This window comes from Loxodonta africana, chromosome 23 (assembly GCF_030014295.1).
Source record: "Loxodonta africana isolate mLoxAfr1 chromosome 23, mLoxAfr1.hap2, whole genome shotgun sequence".
NCBI lineage: Eukaryota > Metazoa > Chordata > Mammalia > Proboscidea > Elephantidae > Loxodonta > Loxodonta africana.
In genome coordinates this window covers 49,443,581-49,466,876 of record NC_087364.1, presented here as the reverse complement: position 1 = coordinate 49,466,876, position 23,296 = coordinate 49,443,581, and the positions used below count along the sequence as shown (strand labels likewise).

General features: G+C 41.1%; 1 protein-coding gene across 4 annotated transcripts in view; it reads right to left on the bottom strand.

The window, feature by feature from the left end:
* FNDC3B (fibronectin type III domain containing 3B) overlaps positions 1 to 23,296 on the bottom strand; it is a 391,122-nt gene that overhangs the window by 143,341 nt on the left and 224,485 nt on the right. For all 4 annotated transcript variants that reach the window (XM_064275476.1, XM_064275474.1, XM_064275478.1 and 1 more), the window contains exon 6: positions 22,639 to 22,926. In XM_064275476.1, coding sequence (XP_064131546.1) covers positions 22,639 to 22,926 — 288 coding nt within the window. The remainder of the gene's footprint in view (positions 1 to 22,638; positions 22,927 to 23,296) is intronic.

Genomic DNA, 23,296 nt, shown 5'->3' with positions numbered 1-23,296 from the left:
TGCTAGGTATAAAAAAAAAAAAAATCAGACATTTTATCAATGTGTCTGAGGTTGCCTGACCTATGGATTTTGGATTTGCCAACCCCCACAATCCAGGCGCATTTAAATGGGTGCGGAAGAGCTGGATTCAAGTCCTGGCTCTGTAAGGTTTGAATGGGTACCTAAGGACTTTACATTTACAGACAGGGGACACTGCCCTGGCCACCCTACTTCTTCAGGCCAGAGATCACCCCCAGATAATTTTAAAGGGAGACCAAGGTGGAGATGGTCCAAGATGGTGACATAGTCAGATACCTTATAATGTCCCTCTTACAACAAAGACCTGAGAAAACAAGTGAAATGGATAGAGATGACAACCTTGGAATCCTGTGCAGCAAAGGCAAGGCCAAAAAATTGGACAGAGTGCCAAGCGGAAGGAGAGACTGTACAAAACAGATCGCTGGCGCACTGTCAGCCGAACCTGCACAGTGCAGCTATACTGAGACAATGCAAGAAGAGCTTGCAGGAGCCTCTATTACCCGCTGCAGGAAAGCAGGAGCGACTCTGCCCCCATGGCCAGAACCAGGCAGAAGTGCTCCGTTCCCTGCGAAAGTTAAGCACGCTCAACCTCACCCACGGTGTCCCCCAAGGCCCTGTGCCCCTTTCCCACCACGCACGTGCGATTGTAGTTCGTCAGTACCAACCACCAAACTGCCGCCTGAGCCAGGGGCACACAGAAAACTGGCGCCCGCCCCTTCACTAAGCCACTTGCTCTAGGGACCCTTGAACCAGCAGTGCCCATCTCTCCAGCCAGCCACAGGTGCCAGGGGCCTGGGAAACCTCAGCACCCGCTTCTCCATCTAGCCACTCAGATTGGGAACTCATTGACAGACGGTGCCCCCTCTTCCACCCACCCACTTGCACTGAGAGCCTGAGGTCTGGTGGTGCCTCCTCTTCCACCCAGCCACCCATGCTGGGGGTCTGTGGACCAGCAGCACCTGCTCTAAAGCCCAGCCACAGGGGTCAGAGCACAGGCACCAGCAGCGTCCACTTCTCTATCAGTGCAGAAAAGGCACTGATAAAGTCCAACACATATTCCTGATAAAAACTCTCAGCAACATAGTAGAAGAAAAGTTCCAACAGCCAACATTATTCTCAAGGGAGAGAGTCTGAAAGCATTCCCCTTGAGAACGGAAACAAAACAAGGATGCTCTTTACCGCCACTCTTATTCAACATTGTACTCGAAGTCCTAGCTAAAGCAATATGGCAAGAAAAGGAAATAAAGGGCATTCAGACTGGTAAGGAAGAAGTAAAACTGTCCTTATTCGCAGATATGATTCTATACATAGAAAATCCCAAAGATTCCACAAGAAAGCTACTGGAACTAATAGAAGGATTAAGCAAAGTAGCAGGATACAGGATAAACATGTAAGTACCACTGGATTCCTCTACACCAACAAAGAAAACTCCAAAAAGGAAATCATGAAAATGATACCATTTACAATAATCCCCTAAAAGATAAAATACTTAGGAATAAATCTAACCAGCAATGTAAAAGACCCATACAAAGAAAACTACAAAACACTACTGCAAGAAATCAAGAGACCTACATAAATGGAAAAACATACCGTGCTCATGGAGAGGAAGGCTGAACACTGTGAAAATGTCAATACTACCCACAGTGATCTATAGATACAATGCAATCCCAATCCAAATTCCAACAGCATTCTTTAATGACATAGAAAAGCTAATCACCAACTTTATACAGAAAGGAAAGTAGCTCCAGATAAGCAAAGCATTATTGAAGAAGAACAAAGTAGAAGACCTCACACGATCTGACCTCAGAACCTACTATACAACCACAGTAGTCAAAATGGCCTGGTACTGGTACAATGACAGACACAGAGACCAATGGAACAGAATGCAGAACCCAGATGTAAATCCATCTGTCTATGGGCAGCTGACCTTTGACAAAGGGCCAAAGTCCATTAAATGGAGAAAAACTCTATGTCTATCTGTAGAAAAATGAAACAGGACCCATACTTCACACCATACATAAAAGCTAACTCAAAATGGATCAAAGATCTAAATATAAAATCTAAAACAATAAAGATTATGGAAGAAAAAATAGGGAAAACACCAGGGGCCATAATCTATGACATAAATAGAATGCCAAACATAACTAAAAATGGACAAATAGCAGAAGATAAACTAGATAAACAGGACCTCCTGAAAATTAAACACTTATGCTCATCAAAAGACTTCTCCAAAAGAGAACCTACAGTGTGGGAAAAAAATTTTGGCTAAAACATATCCAACAATCTCTCAAATTTACAGAAAACTTCAACACCTCAACAATTAAAAAACAAGCAAATTTAAAAAATGGAGAAAGTATATGAACAGACACTTCATCAAACGAAAGGCTAACAAACACATGATGAAATGCTCACAATCATTAGCCATTAGAGAGATGCAAATCAAAACTACAATGAGATACCATCTCACACCAACATTACTGGTACTAATCCAAAAAACAGAAAATAACAAATGTTGACAAGGTTGTGGGGAGACTAGAGTTCTTATCCAATGCTGGTGCAAATGTAAAATGGTACAACCACTATGGAAAACGGTATGTCACTTCCTTAAAAAGCTAGAAATAGAAATACCATGCGATCCAGCAATCCCACCCGTAGGTATATACCCTAAAGAAATAACAGCCGTGACACTAATAGACATGCGCACCCCTATGATCACTGCAGCATTATTCACAGTAGCAAGAAGATGGAAACAACGTAAGTGCCCACCAACGGATGAATGTATAAACAAACCGTGGCACATACACACAATGGAATACTACACAATTATAAAGAATAACAATGAATTTGCAAAATATTTCACAACAGGGATAAATCTGGAGGACATTATACTGAGTGAAGTATGTCAATCACAAAAGGACAATTAGTGTAGAAAACCACTATTATAAAAAAGGAAAACAAGAAAAGGTTTACATGCTAAAAAAAAAAAAAAAAAAAGTTCCTTGATGGTTACTAGGGATGGAAAGGGGAGAGAGGGAAAATTACTAATTACTAGATAGATGACCCATGTTAGTAGTGGTGAAGGGAAGGAAATGCAATGCACGATATGGGGGAAGTGAGCACAACATGACCAAGGCAGAGGAAGACACTTAGAGGAACACAAGAATAAAGGGCAACAATCGTATCAACAAACAATAATTTATGAAAGGATACACAGGTAGATAGGTACACTGCAGAGGTGTAGGAGGTGTAAGGGTGCACGCCCACCTGCACATGCAGGTTTGGTTGTGGATATTTCTACATATATAACTAGGTGCTGCATGTATATTAACATAGACAATAAAGCACACAAGAGGCACAGTCATGTAAACTTCTTAGATATAACCAGATAACCTCGCAGGGTGGAGTTCCTAAGCTTGAAGGTGAAGGAACATAGACCTGGGGACATCTACATCAATTGGCACAACATAATTCATAAAGACAATATTCTGCATCCTACTTTGGTGAGTAGTGTCTGGGGTCTTAAAAACTTGCAAGCAGCCATCTAAGATACAGCTATTAGTCTCTTCCTATTTGGCGCAAAAGAGTGAAGAAAACCAAAGGCTAAAGGGAGCTATTAGTCCAAAGGACTAATGGACCATATGAAACACAGCCTACACGACCCTGAGTCCAGAAGAACTTGATGGTGCCTGGCTACCACTACTGACCCCTCTGACTGGGATGACAATAGAGGGTCTCCAACAGTGTGGGAGAAAATTGTAGAACAAAAAATCAAATTCGCAGAAAAAGACCAGTTTTCTGGTCTATCAGAGACTGAAGGAACCCCTGAGACTATGGCCCTAAGACACCCTTCTGAACTGGAACTAAAGCCATTCTTGAAGGTAACCTATCAGTCAAACAACAGACCAAAACCAAAAACCAAACCCATTGCTGTCAAGTTGATTCTGACCCACAGTGATCCTACAGAACACAGTAGAACTGTCCAATAGGGTTTCCAAAGAATGGGTGGTGGATTCGAACTGCCAACCATTTGGTTAGCAGCCAAACGTTTAATTACTGTGCCACCAAGGCTCCAAAACAATGGACAGTCCCATAAAATAAACAATAACACCCGAGAGGAACCTGTTCCTCAGAACAATCAACTATATGAGATCAAAAGGACAACAGCTGCCCAAAAGCAAAGACAAGAACATGGGAAGGGGTAGAAAATCCGGATGAAAGAAAACAGGGAACCCAGGGTGGAAATGGGGAGAGTGCTTACACATTGTGGGGAATGCAACCAATGTTATGGAACTTTATATACAAAATATCTAATGGGATACTAATTTGCTCTGTAAAGCACAATAAAAAAATTAAATAAACATAACCAAAACGAAAAACTCATATTCCGACTCATAAAGGATGACCAAAAAGAAAAAGAATGTGTTTAAGATCACACGGGCCAAGCTCAGAGACTTGTATCCATCGTAGGTCTTCTGATTCCCATTTTGGCTCCATTTCTTCTCGGCGGTCCTCCAAAACTTTCTCGCAACCTATCATCTCCTGTGTACAAGGGGAACAAGGGCAGGGTGGGGAGAATGATTTTAAGATAAGCAAACCTATTCACTTGAAAGGGATTGCTAGACTACTTACTTGGCTCAGTACAAAATAAATGCACTGGAAGTTAAAATACATTCATGTTACTGCTTCCATAGGAGATCACATCCAATTGCAGAAGGTCAATTTAGAAGTCTAAAGAGAAGCTACTGAAATTCTACAGACTAGTGCCAATAAATACGCAAAACAATATTCCCCACCATGTATGGAAACATAACATTCAGGATGTTCTGAGGCTAGAACGCTGAGTATTATGCGGTAATTGCTTCCCAGACACATATTAAGAGTATTTCTGCAGCTGACTGCAGCTTCAGAGAAGAAACCCACACTGGATCCAAAAGCACAGAGAGGACACTGGACCATTAACTGCAGCTGTTTGCTGGGTTGCACCACCTGAAATATCTGTGTTGTTTTCTTCCCAACCAGCTAGTACACAGTGTATCCAGACTACTCAACATATTTATGACTTCAGCTGTTTTTTTACATTTGCAGACACTCAGCATTAGCTTGTGAGAAAAACAGTCATCTTTCTGAAATCTTTCAGGGAGGATAACGATGTGCTAAACTGTATAAAAACCAAACCCCTTGCCTTCGAGTCAATTCCAACTCAGGGGTACTATGAGTTGCTAACTCTGTTCTTAAATAAAGTAACAACCACTGAAGTGTAAGTTTATGTCTTTGTATTAATAGAATGAAGTTCCTAATTTGACCGTCTTAACAGCTGCTGAACAGAAGTCTCTCAAACGCTTCCCTTGTGGAAGAAACACAAATCTACCAGAGAATGTGGCCCTGGCCTGTGTTTCGGAGGAGGCTCAGTGTTGCTTTCTAAATGTATAAGACTTCGTATTATTATAAGCCAGAAGAGACAGAGAAGAGGACTGGCGAGGTGGCATATTGGGAGAGGGAGGCCTGATTTGGGAGCACGGCAATTGGAAGGCTGGTCCTGTTAGACTGTATGACGCAGAAATTAGTAATACTAATAGACACACAGAAAAAGAGCTGAAGAAACTGACAATTCAAGTGTTTCTTTAAGGAGTAAGTAACTGAACTGCTGGTTGTAGTATCTGTGAACTAGTCTTCATCATTTAAATTTAAAAACCATTTCTACACTTTGAGTGAAATGGAAAAGTCTTCCCTTACTGTGCTTCTGATAAGTACAATATTAAATAGTTGATTTCTAAAGTGCAATTTTGAGTACGAAACTATATGACCGGAATTCTAAATGATGGCCATCTGAGTGACCTATTAAATAGCTCATCACCTACAACAATTAAGCATCACATTTTATCCAGAGTTATATTCCAGCAGGATAGAATGAAATGAACTAGAGAAAAGGCAAATAGGTTTTGTACAAATTTAAGTTTCTAGCTACCTAAGATTGTGAAATTATAAGCATTCCATCTGCTCACCAGCTGTGGTCCCCTAATCCTCCTTAATAACTTCAGCTTGCACGACTTCATGAGAATCCAAGCGTCTTCCAAATTTCACTTTACATTAGTTGCCAGGATTGATTTTTAGACACCAGTCGCCAGTGAAAGCAGGATAAAGTTGATTTCACTGGCAGGTGTTAATTTTCAGAGCAGTAAAAAAAAGTGGGAGAAGAGGCTATGAGTGGGAAGAAAGAAATTTAGAGGAGATTCCAAGATCATCACACTGAAGTCTTCTGGGTACTATGCTCTTCAAGCAAAGCCCAAAGACTAAAGAATATTGGCCTGAAATGTAAAATAAAACATACCCTAAAACACATTAAAAAAAAAAAAAAACCTAATATACAAGATCATATCCAATAATGTCTAGAATGAAGCAGTGACTCATTCTAGAAGTTAGTTCTTCTCCCCACTGCAACTTGATGCCTCTGCCCCCTGCAATTTTGGCCACCGGACAGAGATGGAGTCTCTGTGCTGTGAACTGTTCCTTATTGTCACAAAGCAGAGCTACTTTTTCCTTAAGGTATTTAAAGGAGTTTCTATTTAGGCTTCGTAACAGGTGGTCACCATAGCTTAACTCAGGAAAGTGAAGTTTTTTACTAAAGAGAACACCAAAATTTTATTTATAAGTTGCCAGCAGGGCTCATGGTTCTATGTTTTATTACTTTTAAACTCCAAAACACCTCTTCCTCACACCGTCATATTGTATAGAGTAAGGGAGGGATGATTCCTTTCTGACTCCTATTATTGGTGACAACCTAGTTTTCAGGCAAATATAGATTTATAATATCTCCTATATTTTTAGCCCAGATTGCTGGGGGAAAAAGCCAGAATTAGAGGTCTTTGCCTGAGTCCAGTGGCATCTGGAGCCAACTGACAATACCAACAAGGGACAGGATTTGCTTCCTATTCAAATGTGCTCTGCTAGAACAAGTATATACCCTAAGCTTTGTATCATAGACGCTTCCCCTACTACAAGGTGATTATTAGGGAGCTCTCTGTACCAAGATGGCAGACAGTGTCCACCCTAGTTTCAAAATGTCAGAATACGAGGTGGTAGAAAATGCTTTCACATGCTGATGGTGTCTCCATCAATAATTCTCAAAGTATAATCTGTTGTTCTGTCTCTCCCTTGAATATCATTATTTCTAGCACAGATTCGAAGTTTACTTAAGAACTCCCTCATATGAGCATGGTGACCAGTTGAGGCAGCCCTGGCTGGTGGAGCCAAGGTCCCTTGTGCTGTCTGATAGGGCAAAAAGGCAAATGAAAAGCCAGGTTCCACAACTTTTCCCACCCATCAGGAAAGATGATTTTCATTTCATCTGTCAACAGAGTAAGAGTACATAAAACAATTCTGAGTTCAAAAGATGCTTAGTAACAGAAAAACTACTACACCATTTACTTACAGTTGCTTTTATAAAAGTGCTAAAGGAATCACAACTATTGAGAGCTGTTGTCTGGTAGACATCCACAAACCAGGGGAGAAATCAACCCGATAATGAAGAATTAAAATACTAATGACCATTTTTCTCTTGAATAACACCTGATTTTTTTAATAATAATTTTTATTGTGCTTTAAGTGAAAGTCTACAAATCAAGTCAGTCTGTCACATAGAAGCTTATATATACCTTACTCCATACTCCCACTTACTCTCCCCCTAATGAGTCAGGCCGCTCCCTCCTTTCAGTCTCTCCTTTCGTGACAATTTTGCCAGTTTCTAACCCTCTACACCTGATTTTTAACAGAGCTTTCAAGAAATGCTGGCATGTCATGGAGTTCTTTGGAACAGCATTCCACCAAAAGATAAATCTTCCTGAAAGACTAAATACTAATTTTTTTTTAATGTGCTTGGCAAAACTCTTAAATAGTTCTCAGGAACTCACTGAACCTAAAATATGGCAGTTTCTCCACCTCTCTTGGTTTTAAGGATCTTGTTGTTCCATGTAATAATCTGTGTCTTTTAAAATAAGGGGGGGGGGGGAAGGTCAATGCAAGTTTATCATAATAATTAAGAGTAGCCATAGTAAGTCTATTTATGAATAAGATTTGTAAATTGTTGGGTAGATACTTGTTCATGTTGCTTCTATAGGGTATTTCTACTAAGCAAAGAAAGTAAGCCTTAAGCATTTATTAGAAATGCCATCAATATTCCTTTCCATTATATATAAAGGTAAAGTAAGAATGAATTTCCTTTTTTCTCTTTAGAAAGAGCTGCCTGCATTTTAAAATAACATCAGTTCATAAGAGGATCTGCAAAATAATCATGGCATCTTCAATCAAAACAGGCTGTTTTTAACAAAGGCATACTCACCCAGTGGGTGAAGAAGTGGGCCCCTTATTGTTTTCTTAATTTTTAATGTAAAACCCAAAAAAGGAAAATTTTCAATTTGTAAGCATGTCAAAACTTGAAAACATAACTTCAACAACTACAAAGAACTACTCAAAAAACCAGATGGCTCAATACAGAGTAAAAAAAAAAAAAAAAAAAAAAATTTTTTTTTTTTTTTACTTTTTTAATATAGAGTACTTGCTACTCTTTTCAACGTCTATTTAGGAATTCACTTTTAATTCCTTTATTAACTCAGTTAACACTGACAGTGGGTGCTTTAATCCAGCAAAGGAGGAAGATGGAAGCATCAGGAAAGTCCAAATAGAAAAAGAGTAGATTCACTCACATGGACATTTGTTCAAAGTAGATCGGCCACTAAAAGGGCTCATGGACCACAACAGGGCAAAACGGCTTTCCCCTCTCTACCCCACCACTCTGGGCAATGTTGGCCTAGTGGGTGGAGAGGAGTATATAAAAATGCTACCATAAAACCTCTCTCATTGTCTGCCTCTGTTTTTTTCCAAATTATCTTTATTCCAGAGTCCATCTAATCTTCCCTACCCACTGTGTTTTTCTTTCATTCTACTTGTTTTCCTATTTTTAATTACCACTTGCCTTCTATTTCCATGAGCCATTCTTCCTAGGCCCTGCTCACTCTCCCCTCTCTGTAATTTCCAGTCTTCCTGAATCACCACAATTCCCTTTAGTACTTAAGAGCAAATCACCCCCACCACTATCATCTGGTCTTTCCTGCCCTTCTCTGAGCACAACACTGACATGGAAAGCCCCATTCTTCTGATCCAGATGGAAAGAAGGAGTCACAAGCTTGGGGAAAAAGTAAAGGTGCGTTTTCCAAAATGCAAATTCAGCACAAGAGGAAAAAAACAGGGCATTTTAATAGTCCACCACAGGGACATTTACACTCATTTAACGCTTCAGTTAAAGTCAAATTACAAGCACTGAACTGGTATCAGTATTGCTTCCCAGGGATAGTTCCCATTTCTCACGTGTGTTCTCTACTCAATCCTTAACAGAATTTCAAGGAATCATTAAAGCATCAAAACCTGAAAGGGAGTAATACAATCTGCTACACTGTGCATTTGGTCGAGCAAACTAAATTTTAGTTAAGGTTTAGTTAGGTAAGTTTCTGCTGATCACCCTAACCTATAATGAGCACATCTGTAATACTGTCTACGGTTATCATAACACAATACACTGATCCTACAACACCAGAAATTCAACACCCTGCTTCTTCACCCAGTGGTTATAAGTAGGGATCCTAAAGCATCATTCCATGGAAGGAGGTGCAGTGACAAAGCCAACTCTGACATAACAGCTGGAAAGCTGCCAAAATCCCATCACAAATGCTGAGACTACTTCAGAGTATTAATAGACACATTATTAATAGAAACGGTAGCCAGCCTCTAGGATGCTCCCCCGTGGTCCTGGTTTTTCACATCTTTGTGTAGACCCCTTCCATAATATATCAGGGCAGGCTGTTGTGATCAAAAGAATTCTGTGGAAGTGATGGTGTATTACTTTCAAGGTATAAGGAAAAATTTTAAAAGAGTGAAATTTAGTGGATTTCCTGATTAGCTTATCCATCTGGGTTATATCTGCCTTTGTCTGCCTTTGACTAGGCTATTTTATATTTCTGTAGAGACAGATGTTAACTTGTAGAAAATGTTTGCTACCACAAATAGTTCTTCTTCATGGAAATGCAAATTAAGTCAAGTGGAATGCAACTCATTTATTACCCTATGGAGAGTGAGCAGTTTTGCCATTGTTGCATCTTTGTATATTCGTTTCAGCATTCCTTACCTGACTATAAATGTGTAGAACACTGAGTTCTCTTTGAACTCATTACAAGATCTTAATACTTCCCTCATTATTGAGTTTAATAAAATTTTTGACATGAGTTCATTTCATATCTGTATGAGAGTCATGATTTTATTCTTTTAGAAATTATACTTTAAGAGAAGCTAAGTCATAAAAGGCATGGCAGCTTCTGCCTTGGTCTGAGATAGTTCATTCCGGGTGATGTGAGCTGCCACGCCACGAGGATGCTCAAAGCAGACCTGTGGAGAGGGTCTATGGCCCCACATACAAAGGGACTAAAGCCTCCCTCCCACCAATTGCCACGGGCAACTAGCTGGCCATGTGGGTGTGCAACCTCGAAAGTGGATTCTCTAGCCCCAGTCAAGCCTTCAAATGACTGCAGTTCCCACTGTCATCTGTCACCTGACATCTGAAAAAACCTTGAGCCAGAACCACTCAGCCAAGCCACTCCCAAATTCATAACCCACAGAAGTCAAGATAATATATATGTTTTTGTTTTAAGCCACTATGTCTGGGGGATAATTTGTTACATAGCAATAGATACCTAACACGGGAAGGAGAAGTAGGAGGGTTTTCTCCTGTATCAGCATTACTTAAAACGGAGCCCTGCTCTGCCAGTCAGAATACCTATATGCAGAACTAAAACAGGGTATTGCCTAACTGCCCTACAGCAAGGAAGGTGGGTGTCGGCAGTATAAATATAGAGAAGCTGTTGTTCACCCAACTCATCCCTAGCTAATCTTTTTATTTTTTCAATACTTTTTTTTTTATGCCTAGCAAAGTAACTCAGAGCAATCAACGTGCTGAGCAGTTTCAATGATGGAATTCAAGGTAGCCTGTAATACTTCACTCCTCAGCTTCACACAGAGAGAAGCCACTCCAGGGAGGAGAGATGAGGACAGGGCAACAAATTTTATTCTTGCCTAGAATTTATCAGGTTTTTTGTGAGTTGGCAACAGTCGGTGAGTCTTTCTGGGGGACTGTATACCCCTCTGCAGAGCCCTGGTGGCAGAGCAGTTAAGAGCTCAGGTGCTAACCAAAAGGTCAGCAGTTCGAATCCACCAGCTGCTCCTTGGAAACCCTATGGGGCAGTTCTACTCTGTCCTATAGGGTCGCTATGAGTCGGAATCAACTCGAGGGCACTGGGTTTATACCTCTCTGCATCCCCGCATACCTGAAGGACTCAGCATTGAACGTTACTGAACACTGATTCCGACTGCAGAGTGCTGTCTCACTCCCTCAGCACCCTGCGGGACACGCAGGCTGGGGGTTCTGCTAAATGGACCCACTAACAGGTAGTTCTCCTAAGTGGAAAATACTCTGTAACAGTTTTAAAGTACTTAGTAAGTGCCTGGAATTGTATTAAGAGCTCATGAAAACCCTCTGAAGAAAGTGCAATTAATTACCCCCATTTTATTTATACATGAGGATATTGAAGCTTTGAGAGATTAGTTAACTTGCCCAAGGGCACACAGCTCACAAGGGACAGTGCTGCTACCAAACTTAGATCTGCAAGGTCCAGAGCCTGTGTTCTATGTTAGTACATCATTTTACTTCTGAGTATGGCACGTTTGTGAGGATGACCTCTGACCCAGTTAAAATCAGAATTCAGCTTAGCTAAATGAGTGAATGTACGAAAGTTTCAATTCAATAAAATTGAAGGTTACATGCATACCAGAAACAAACCGTATCATCGCTTATACCTGCTGTTTAAAGGGTTCTTTGGAATGACATGTATTTTACCAACATGGGTTCTGATGTCATCTAAATGGCTCTAAGATCATTTCCCAAGAAAAGCAAAAAGGCAGAGAAAATGATACAGGTTGAGAGTTAAGTACTACGTATGGTAGAAACTAATCAAAATTCTGCCCTCAAACTTCTGGTGAACATTCGTTTCAAAAGAACACGCAAAGATTTTTTTCACGTGTTGTCTTTTTGTATGGAATTGAAAAATGTGAAAGCTTCAAGTATGACTTAATGGCTTAAGACTTCTTAAACTGACATGACAAAAATATCTCGTCTGCCTGTTGAAAGAAGCATGCAGCTAACATCTTTAAAACATTCCAGATTGCAACAAAAATGCAGGGGGAAAGGGGGCAAAAGGCAAAAAACGATGTAACTTGATAAAGACAACTGCAGACTCTGCTCATTAGCAACAATTTCGGGGTCACCAGTTTCCCCCTTGCTGAGCCACAGAATTTGTCTTTGTACCAGTGAAGTCAACACTCTGTAACAGGAAAAACCAAAATTGGCATATTAGGGTCTTACAGAAAAACAATTATTCATAGTTTGATCTCTCCAGCTCTGAGCCCCAAAAGACAAAGCCCAGGTCAGAAAGCACACGCTAAAGAGCAGCACAACCCTTATGAAAACGGCATCTGTCCCCAGGCCCGGCTGCTGGCTCTGGTTTCATTCTATATACAGGCAGTTGCCACCAGGCCTTGACGTCTGCTCAGACCTCAGCCAGAGACATTCTGAGACTCTAAGACTCAAGGGATAGATCTGGCAGCCTATGTTTGAAAATGGAAGTGAGGGCATTAATGGCCCAGTTTCCTGCCACAAAGAATGTCTTCTGCATTCTGATCCAGGGGTCTACATTGTCCTTTGAAAAAATGAAAACTTATCTGGGCCTGTTTGGCTTATTTTCACTTTTCAGACTGTACTTGGCAGCCAGATGGGTGAATTCCATTGACCTGAGCTCACTTTTAATATTTTTCATGTTTTCTTGATATGTCTGCCATGCTCAGGATTCACACACAGCTGTAGACAGGTGAGAACCCACACGACTTATCATCAACTACAGGCTGGAGAAGTGAAGCAATATTGAAACTTTCAAAAGCAGTGAGGAAAGCACACATTCCAGGGGAAAAGAAGGACCCTGCCCCTCTACAACCCAGGATCCAAACCCTCTCCAGTTTTCCAAAACACCCTGTCTGAGCATGCTTAGGGGGGAACGCGCTCCTGAGACAGAAAGGGTAACAAGTGAGAGAAAAGACCAGCCGTTCCTGCAGTGCAAAAGCCCGCAAAATACACTACTTTAAACAGAAAAGCACCAGTGTTATCTTTCGCAGGGAGCCAAGACCAAAAGAAAATCTACCTTGACTCCCAACATTCCAGACCTTATTAAGATGAGTCACATCGCTGCAAACAAAGGCCACCTCTGTCAGTCTGCACGGGTGGATGTTGCCATCCCCTCCCAGGGCCCACAGCACCCAAAGGACAGACTCCAAGGACCCACAACTGTTCACAATCTCAGACCTCCAGAGCAAAATGTCACCCTGAACCTTAGTACAGTAATTCCAATCTACAGAATGAATAAACTTTCATGCAAATTCTGGGCAAAGAGATGTCTGGGTCAGATTTTGGTTTCTGAGCAGTGATAGTAAAATGTACGAAAAGAAAAAAAATGCCAGGAAGGAGCAGATAAGAAGGTACCAGAATATAAAAACCTTGTAGTAAGGACTACTACTGGGTCAGAAGGCAATGTGTGATGTCTGAAAGAGAAAAGCATCGAGAATAACGCCTATCACTGGCCTTCAGTGCTACCATGTGAAACTACAACTCTACGTGGTAGAATCTAACTAATCCAAAGTTTAACTGAATCTTTGGACTATCAAAAATTCCAAAGGTCAAACGCCTAAAGTATGCTGTATCTTCATTTTCTTCTATATTTGGAATTCTTACCATTTTTCCCAATTTTTTTCTTACATGGCACGGTAAGTTCGAGAGGCCTTCATATAAGCTAATTCCCGCAAGTTAGCAACCTAAAAGGAGCTCTCTCCCACCATGATACAGGATCAGCATGAAACATGCTTCAACTTAAACATTTTTAAAAAGCACCGGTGGCACGGTGGTTATGCACTCGGCTCCTAACTGGAAGGTCAGAAGTTGGAATCCACCAGCCACTCACTGGGAGGAAGACATGGCAGTTTGCTTCCATAAAGATTACAGCCTTGGAAACTCTATGGGGCAGTTCTACTCTGTGCTATATATAGGGTTGCTATGAGTTGGAACTGACTCAATATCAATGGATAAATATTTTAACTGAGGACCCCCCCCCCCCCCCCAGTTTAAAATCTTTGTTAAAAATTGCTTAGAACTGAAAGGGCAAGTGGTTCTCAAATGTTAGCATGCCTCATCATCACCTGGAGAGCCTGATAAAACACAGACTGCTGAACTCCACCCCCACAGACTGCTATTCAGTAGGCCTGCAGCAGCTCCTAGGTGATGCTGGTACTGCTGGTCTGAGACTCTGGAGTAGGCAGGTCCTAGGCTAAGGCCTGAGTCCTGGGAAAGCCTTGTGGATGGCGACCAGGGCCCACTTCCCCACTCGCACTAGAGAAGCTCCAATTCTATGGGCTTTCAGAGTGGGCGTGTAGGTGGGAGAGCGGGGAGGAGAGAGAGGGGAGGGGGGAAGATGGGAAGGAGGGGGAGGGGGAAAGGCGGAGGGAGAGAGCATGAGAGAGAGATGATGGTAGGAACAGAGGGATTGTTGTTGTTGTATGCCACTGAGTCAATTCTGATTCATAGCGACCCTGTAGGACAGAGTAGAACTGTCCCATAGGGTTTCCTAGGCTGTAATCTTTAAGGGAGCAGATTGCCAGGTCTTCTCTCCCACAGAGCTGCTGGTGGGTTCAAACTGTTGACCTTTCGATTAACTGTATATTTAATTGCGGAGCCACATAAGATTATTTGAACAAAAAAAGAAAAGATTTGCTCATTGATGAGATTTTGAAAATCACTAACCCTAACTAACCCTTTCATTTTACCAAAAGGGAAACTGAGGTCTAGTGAAATGAGTTGCTCAAAGCACACAGTCCAAAACATAACAATTAAACTCTTATAATTCTTGGAAGAAGTACAGTCAGAGTGCTTCTTGGAAGCGAGGACGGCAAGACTTTGTCTCATGTACTTTGGACATGTCATCTGGAGGAACCATCATGCTTGGTAAGGTAGAGGATCAGCAAAAAAAGAGGAAGACCCTCAGTGAAATGGATTGACACAGTGGCTGCAACAATGAGCTCAAACATTGCAACGATTGTGAGGATGGTATAGGACCAGGCAGTGTTTCGTGCTGTTGTACACGGGGTCACTACGATTCCGAACTGACTTGAGTGCACCTAACAATGGGATTGCTTAGGGCTTTTCACGTTATTAGATGGTGGATACTCATCAAAGTTTTGTTTTGTTTTGTTTTCATTCTGGAGTCATATAACCCTTTCTAGAACAATACCAGCAGTTAACTTTACTCTCCCTTCTGAGGATATACAACCAAGAGGCTACAACTCTGACTGAAAATTGGGGAATTTCAGTTACAGACTTGGATCTTGACTCGCTGTGTCCCACTGTAACTTACTTAATATTATATGCTTTGGTTGTTGCTAAGGATAAAATGGAAGGAATAATGCTTCCTTTTTACTCAGCAAAGAGCAACAGAAGCTTCTTTAGTCCATGTGATGAAAAGCAATACGGCAATTTCAACTGGGTTTTGGCCACAGAGCAGGTGCAAGGCCCAGCTCTTGCACAACATTTTGCACACAAGGACAACTTTTCCATTCCTATCCTTGAACTAAAACTGTGGACTTGATGCCCAGGAACCAATCTAAAATGAAATGCTAGGAAAGAGGAGGAAATTATTGCAATATTTTCCCAATCTGTCATTATGCTGTCTTAGGGAAACAGGCAGGATTCACAAAGGAGGTGATATCTGAGCTGACTCTGAATGATCAAGTGGGAATTTCCCAGGCAGAAGAGCAGGCCTAGAGGAGAGACGGGGCGTGTTCATGAAATGGGGTCAAACGTAGGGCGGCTGGTGGGGAAATGTGAATACTATGGGAGGCAAGCATGTGCCAGTTTAAGCAATTTAGACATTTTTACATAGACGATGGGGAACACCACCAGCCTGGGTAAAAGGAATCTCAACTTAGGCTTATAAGGAACATAACAGGAGAAGCCCAAGGACAGGGTCCAGGATAGAGGATGACCCCAGAAGACTATGCTCTAAAGTTGTTTCTCTTCCAGTGCTGCAGGTGTCCCATAATGAGGTGAGGATGTGTTTGAAATCTTCTGGTACCTATTCTACCAGAGAGGCCCTCAGGATACTGCACACCTCCCAGCAGCAGTCTCTGGGAGAGCCGGGATGCAACTTTCAGAGGCAGGAGTCCAGGAATGAAGGGTTTTGCTTTCAAAATATAAGGTGGGTTTAAAAAGAAGGAAACCACTTCTGGTTTACATGAGGAATCTGAGGAGCCATATAAGGAAGAGGAAAAGCCAACAGAAGGAAGGGCAGAGAGATACTTGTTTTGAGGAGGGAGTATCTTGGATAAGAGGTAATCCTCAGAAAACAGTAGCCCTGAGGATAAGAGAGACCATAAGAATATTGAAGCAGTAAGGATTACCACCACTATATATACAATGTGCTAAATCAATCTGGCCTTTGTCCTTAGTTCCTGAGTGATAATCTTTAGAATTTTCTGAGTATTTGAGGTGCTTTTTGTCAGACAGGCCTAAAGATTATACTGGAAAATGTGTGTTAATGAGTGGTGGGCTGGCTAAGCCAAATGAGCCACTTCACTGCCTGATATCAGCTGACCCCAGGGCCAGAGGGAAACATGATCCAACCATGCATATGCAATGAAGCCAATAAAGGCTCTGGACATGGAAGCTGGCAGCATCCTGAAGGAGCAGTGAAGCAGGCAGCCTGAGTGCCCACCCTTCTAAGAGACACCTGCTCTGGCTTATCCTCCTACACCGAGCAGAATAAGCTGCACTTTCTTCTGAAACTGTCCTTGACAAGATAACCACAGAATGGGCCACTGATGGCCTCGACCCATCTCTGGGTGGAAATTTTATACCCTAATGAAAGAAAAATCAAACTTTTCCTCCATCCTGGGGAATCGAACCTTTGTCTAAAGAAAATGCATAGTCATTCTCAACAAGCCCTGAGAGCCTGCATGAAGATAAATCCGGAATATTCATGATGAATTTGCATTTCCTTGTCTGCTCTCTGTAAAAGCCCATCTCCTCAAGCTGCCTGTGAGTAGTCTTGGAGGCAGCAGCCCCGATTGCTCCTTTTCTTGTACAATGAAATAAAGGCATCTTTCTTATCTCCCACCTCGGCCTCTCGTTCATTGGCTGTAACAAGTCACACGGAGCAAAACCTGGGGTTTTCACCGGGCAACAGTGAGACAGCATCAAATTGGTGGCCAGCAGGTCAGAAGAAAGGGTGTCAAGTGGACTCCCAAGCGTGCAGCTGGTGTCCGCCTCTTTGGCCATCTGAAGGACGGTGTGCTTTCAACTTGTGAGAGCTGACCTAGCTCTGGGTGGTTAGGCTCACAGAGAGAGAGTGCCATGTATGCGGCTAGTGTCAGAGATGATTGAAAAGTGGAATTTCATTAATCCTCACATTTAGGGATTGGAATTATGTCAATTTTTATCTGTAAAATACTACGTTATTATATTAAACATTCACATAAATACAATATTAACCTACCTGTTTTAGAGACACAGACACACAGATTCAGGGAATACTAAAAGCAAAGTAAACAAGTGACAAAGTCTGATTCTAAGCCAAGTAAGTCTGATACCAAAGCTCCAACTGTTACCTGCCTGTATCACACTGTTAGTTATAAAGTATTACAAGGAAAATAGAAATCCTACATTTCTCTTAGGGTCCCGTGGGGCTTTATCCCACATAAACTGTATGAAGAAATGAAAAGAGTGATCAGTCACAAAGCAGTACCCTTGAACAACGTAGCAATTTGCCCCAGGAAAAGGAAATGGTACAAGAGCAGCATGTGCTCAAACAGAAGACTTGTTCTAGAAAACAAAGCAATTAGGAATACAGGGTTTATTCCACAAATATTAACTGAGCACTCAACTATGTGCCAGGCATAGTACCAGGAGGTGGGAATGGTGAATAAAATTCCTGCCTCATACTGTGTACAATTTAGTGAACGATGCCCTCTGTAAATATCCTTAATTTTAGAGCAGTCATTCTCTAGCTTGGCTGACCATAATCTCTCCAATGGAGCTTTGAAAAAAATATGAAACGAAATCAGGCAAGAAAATTCTGACTTAGTAGATCTGTGAATCTGCATTTTTTAAAGTTTCACCAGTGTTTCCGAAGTACAGCCAACTGAGAAAACCAGGAGTCAAGAGAGTAATTAATTTCTCTCAATCTTGTAATATATTTGTTTAGGTTTATGTAAGTTGTCTGCTAATTTCACATATGCTTAGTTTTATCACAGGACCAGGAACAAATTAAGTTTTCCTTTTTTTCCACCCACATGGCTTTCTCAAGTGACAAAAAAGTAAGTACTTCAAGTAGATTCCCTCAGAAGTTAGGGAAATCTGCAGGAAAAATGTTGGGACTCCTAGAAATGTTGACTGTGAACCTAAATAGAATGTAGAAAAATACCACAAGGAAAAGCCTCATGGCTAAGTATTTATCCTATTCTTGTACAAACCACAAATGGATCCAAAACAGGTAACCGTACTAGCATTAACTCTAGTTTAATATTAATCAGATGGCATTGTAAACTAAGAATTATTTAAGAAGCTAACTTTCCAGGGACAGAAGTCGGCTACAGTAAATTTAAGCAAAAGATAACATTGGGAGATTAAAATACTCACACTTACAAGAAGGCAGAAGGTAGTCTTGTAGAATCATTTGAGTCAACAACCACATTCTGAGGCAGACAGGATTGAAATAGTAAGGGGAATATATAAACTCCATGAATAAGGAGTACTTTAACATTCACCTGCTTTACTTGATCATGTTTCCCTCTCTGTTTTGACAACCAGGAAGCGCAAAGCCAAATGTATGACCCCACATCATGCAACTCTGCAGGAGTCTTTTTTGTACAACCTTATTCATGGCTTCATCTTATTTTTCCTCAGTTTCTTCACATATTCCTTTTTATCTGATACCTAAAAGCCCCCTCAAATCTCTACTGGAATTCTCCATCCAATTCTTTGTTCGAAGGCTAAACCTTGTGAAAAGTTGCACTTGGTGTGATTTTGGGAGCCCTGCTGGTACACTGGGTAAGAGCTCAGTTGCTAACCAGCAGTCAGCAGTTTGACTTCACCAGCTGCTCCTTGGAAACCTTATGGGGCAGTTCTTCGCTGTCCAAAAGGTCCCTATGAGTCAGAATTGATGCAATGGCAACGGGTTTGGCTTTTTTTTTTTTTTTTTTTTTGGCTGGTGTGATTTTAAGGAGGCAATGAAAATGAGAAACGGAGCCACAGACCAAGTTTGAACTAAAGCTGAGATAAAAATGTTTTTCTTGCCCTTTTCATGAAGAAATGCATGTGCCCATAGCAAAAGTGATTTCACTGCTACCCAATACATTCCACACTTTCTACACAAGGACAAAGAGCTTAAGGTGCTCAAAATAATTATACTCTCTCTCCCTCTCATAAGGTAAAATGCCAAAATTCATGTAAATCAAGTATCTACACTAGCAAATATTTAAGAATAAATTTCAATAACAATCCACTTCCTCTCACAGCTAGAATATTAAAATAGAGAGTTGCTTACACACTAGGGCACATGCGATATGAACTGCATGTATGAGGGTGCTTACTTTTGCCATAATTAATCCATAGCTGCATTAATTATATGTCTTTTAACTCTCCATCTTGTTTTCCCTGCTTTATTATCATTTTGGCCCTTAAATTTGCTTATATTTATTTTATCTGACTCTATTATATGTATCTATGTCATCTGCCTTAAATCCTTTTTGATGCAAGCCAAGGCAAAACAATCAAGCAAGCAATCAAAGTAGTTCATACCTCATGAGCACTCTGATAACTGCTATACATTCCTTTTGTCTTTTGACTAAAATCCTCCTGAGGAAAATCTATTGTTATTTGTATGCGTGTTCTTGTTCTCACATACGTCCATGGTAAAAATGGTGACACTGCTAGTGAACTAATTTTAAAGAAAGAAAATGACTAAAGATAATTTTATATGGCAGACACAGCACTATCTCTGAAGAACTGTTTTAAAGCTCCTGACCTTTGGATCTCTTTATATATATAAAATGATAATAATAAAATTCTAAGAGTAATGCATGATAACTGCACAAAATATGGAAAATACAGAAAAGCATAAAGACCAAATTATAAGAACTCATAATTCACCTACTCAGAGAAATTACATTTCATATTTCACTATATCTTACTTTTCTTTTTCATGCTACAATTCATCCATATGCCAACATCTGCTTTTACCCAGTTTTCCTCTGCCCTGACAGGGGTCAGTCTTCTCTACACAATCAGACACACACCAGGGTCCTCCAGCAAGTCTTGCTTACAGCACCAATTGTGCAAAACAGTCCATGGAGACTAAGATCACCTACCTTTGATGCCAAATTGTGTAGTGGATAACAAATCCCACTCCACATGCCAGCTGCATCCTATGGAAATCTTAGCTTCCCTCCCCTATTAAGTTCAGACCCCAGCTGCTCATGCAGTCCTATCTTATCCCCAGCCACCCAGAGCTGGCTGCGGTGGTTACCAGTTGCAAGCTCAGGTGTCCATAGGACTCTTGCCCACACTTCAGACTAAAAACCAAAAATCCAAACTCATTGCCATCAAGTCAATTCCAACACACAGCGATCCTGTAAGGCAGTGTAGAACTGCCCCAAAGGATTTCCAAGGCTGTAATCTTTTTTTTAATCTTTAGAGAAGCAGACTGCCACATCTTTCTCTTGTAGAATGGCTGGTGGGTTCGAACGGCAGTCTTTTCAGTCAGTAGCCGAGCACTTAACCACAGCACACAGCACCACCAGGGATCCTTCACTTCAGACTAGCTGGCCCCAATCCTGGGGTTTTCCTCTACCACCTCAGGGTACCAGCCACAAGCCCAGGAATCCACAAGACTTCTTCCACTTCAAGCTGGCCAGTTCTCCCTGCTCTTTTGAGTCCAATAGTTTGCTGGAAGGACTCAGAGTTCACAGAAGACACTACACCTGCAATAAGATCTTTAACAAAAAAGGGTATAAATGAAGACACAGAGTGAGGTCTAAAAGGGGGTCACAGAGCGAAGCCTCCATGTCCCACAGAGGGTCGCGCTACCCTCTTGTGTGCATGGTCACCAACCAGGGAGCTCCTGGAGCTTCCATCTTCCAAAGCCCTTATCAGATTCATCACATGGCCATGGTAGATTATATTATGCCCAGGGGACTTGGTCAGCATCGAGCCCCCAGATGGTCCCTCTCGGGCATTTCAGCCCCCACTCATTAGCCTTCAGGTGTTGGTCCAGTTCTTAGGAACCAAGACAGAAAGCCCAATGGCTTTCTGAAAGGTGATTCCATGCCCTGCAACAACCTCAGACTTTTTCATTCACAAACACATTCTCACAATAGCAGACCCTGTTTCCACCTGGATGAGGTCCAATAGGAAAGCAGAAAATTTAATGAGTGCCATAATCAGCTCTTACTCTGCCTTTCAGAGTTGTTCCTGTCTTTGTTTTCCACTTCATTTGTACCTGTAAACTCACTTAGCTTATCAAAATGTAACCTTCTTTACCTTCAATAAAGTCAGACTTTTCTATATGCCTACATAAAGTGCCTCTGGTTTTTCCTCCTGTGGCACCAAAATAGGTCATCTCTAAGTCTCACCCTAAAACTTCATTTAAAATACATATACTTCCCTCCCAAAAATCAATGGATCCTATACACGATTAATCTACAAAAGAACATGTCTTTCTGGGCTGATGCCAAAGGTGACAGTAAACATTCAGGATGCCAAAGGTGACATTAAACAATTACTGATGCCCGAAACTAAACAGAAATATATTTTTGTTACATAATAATACATTTCACTACCAAAACAAAAAAACCAAACCCAGTGCCATCGAGTCAATTCCGACTCATAGCGACCCTATAGGACAGAGTAGAACTGCCCCATAGAGTTTCCAAGGAGCACCTGGAGGATTTGAACTGCTGACCCTTTGGTTAGCAGTTGTAGCACTTAACCACTACGCCACCAGGGTTTCCAGATTTCACTACAGTATGGAAGTAATTACATCGGGATCTCTGAGATATCATTATTTTGAGACTTAAACTGGTCCCATGCTTCTTAGAAAGATTGTTTTACTTTGGATCTCTTCCACAACTGTCTATTTAGAGTGAAACAAAAGAAGTTGGCTAATGTGAAAACACTTTCACATGTTTGTTACTTATATTAAGCAGAAAGGTACAAAACACATGTAATAAAAATACATGTATATTTCTGCCATGAAATATTAATAACAAAAAAAAAAGAGACAAGGCAATATTCTTCCCACCCAGAGAAGGTCTACCCAATCACTCCTAGCAGAAAAAGTGACCACCATGAAGTAACGTTCTTAGGTAAAAGTTGTTTCCTTTATGGCCCTGTCTCAATAATTCACCCTTGGTGGTAAACATCTTGTGCATTACCTTGCAAGTCAGAATCATTCGACTTTGGACTGCTTCTTGCTCGCCGCTCTGTTTTCTTAATTCCTGGCCCACCACCGCTGCCGCCTCCCCCGCCTCCGCCGCTTCCACCACTGTGGCCTTTCCCATAGCCATTGTACACTGTTGTGCAGTTGGGTTTGTAGATAGAAGGAGGGCTATTGAGGCGGTTCTGGCGGTCGATCTGGCGGTCTTTCAGTTTTTTGTGCGGAGGTTTGCTGTACTGGTCTTCCCGGGTAATGTAGCTTGACATTCCATAGAGTGGTATAATTTCTAAAACGGATGATTATGACAAATGCGAGCTCAGTCTACAGTTTCGATAAAAAACTATCAAATGGTCAAATGACCTGAACTCTGGAGGAAGAAGTTTAAAGTTGTATTATATACAGTATAAAATGTATATTTTAAAAAGTGCTATATACATACATAAGTACACATTCAAAATATTCCTATTCATTTGCAATCAATCAAGAAATAATCAATCATTAAAAACCATGTTGTTTTGAAATGTCCCCAAAATTATGGGGAATAGTGAAGAAGACAAGGTTTTTGCCCTTAAAGAGTTCTTATTGTAGTTGAATTTATAACCAAATTTGATTTTGCCTTTCAAAATGTACTTAGTACACAAAAATTTGATTTTGCC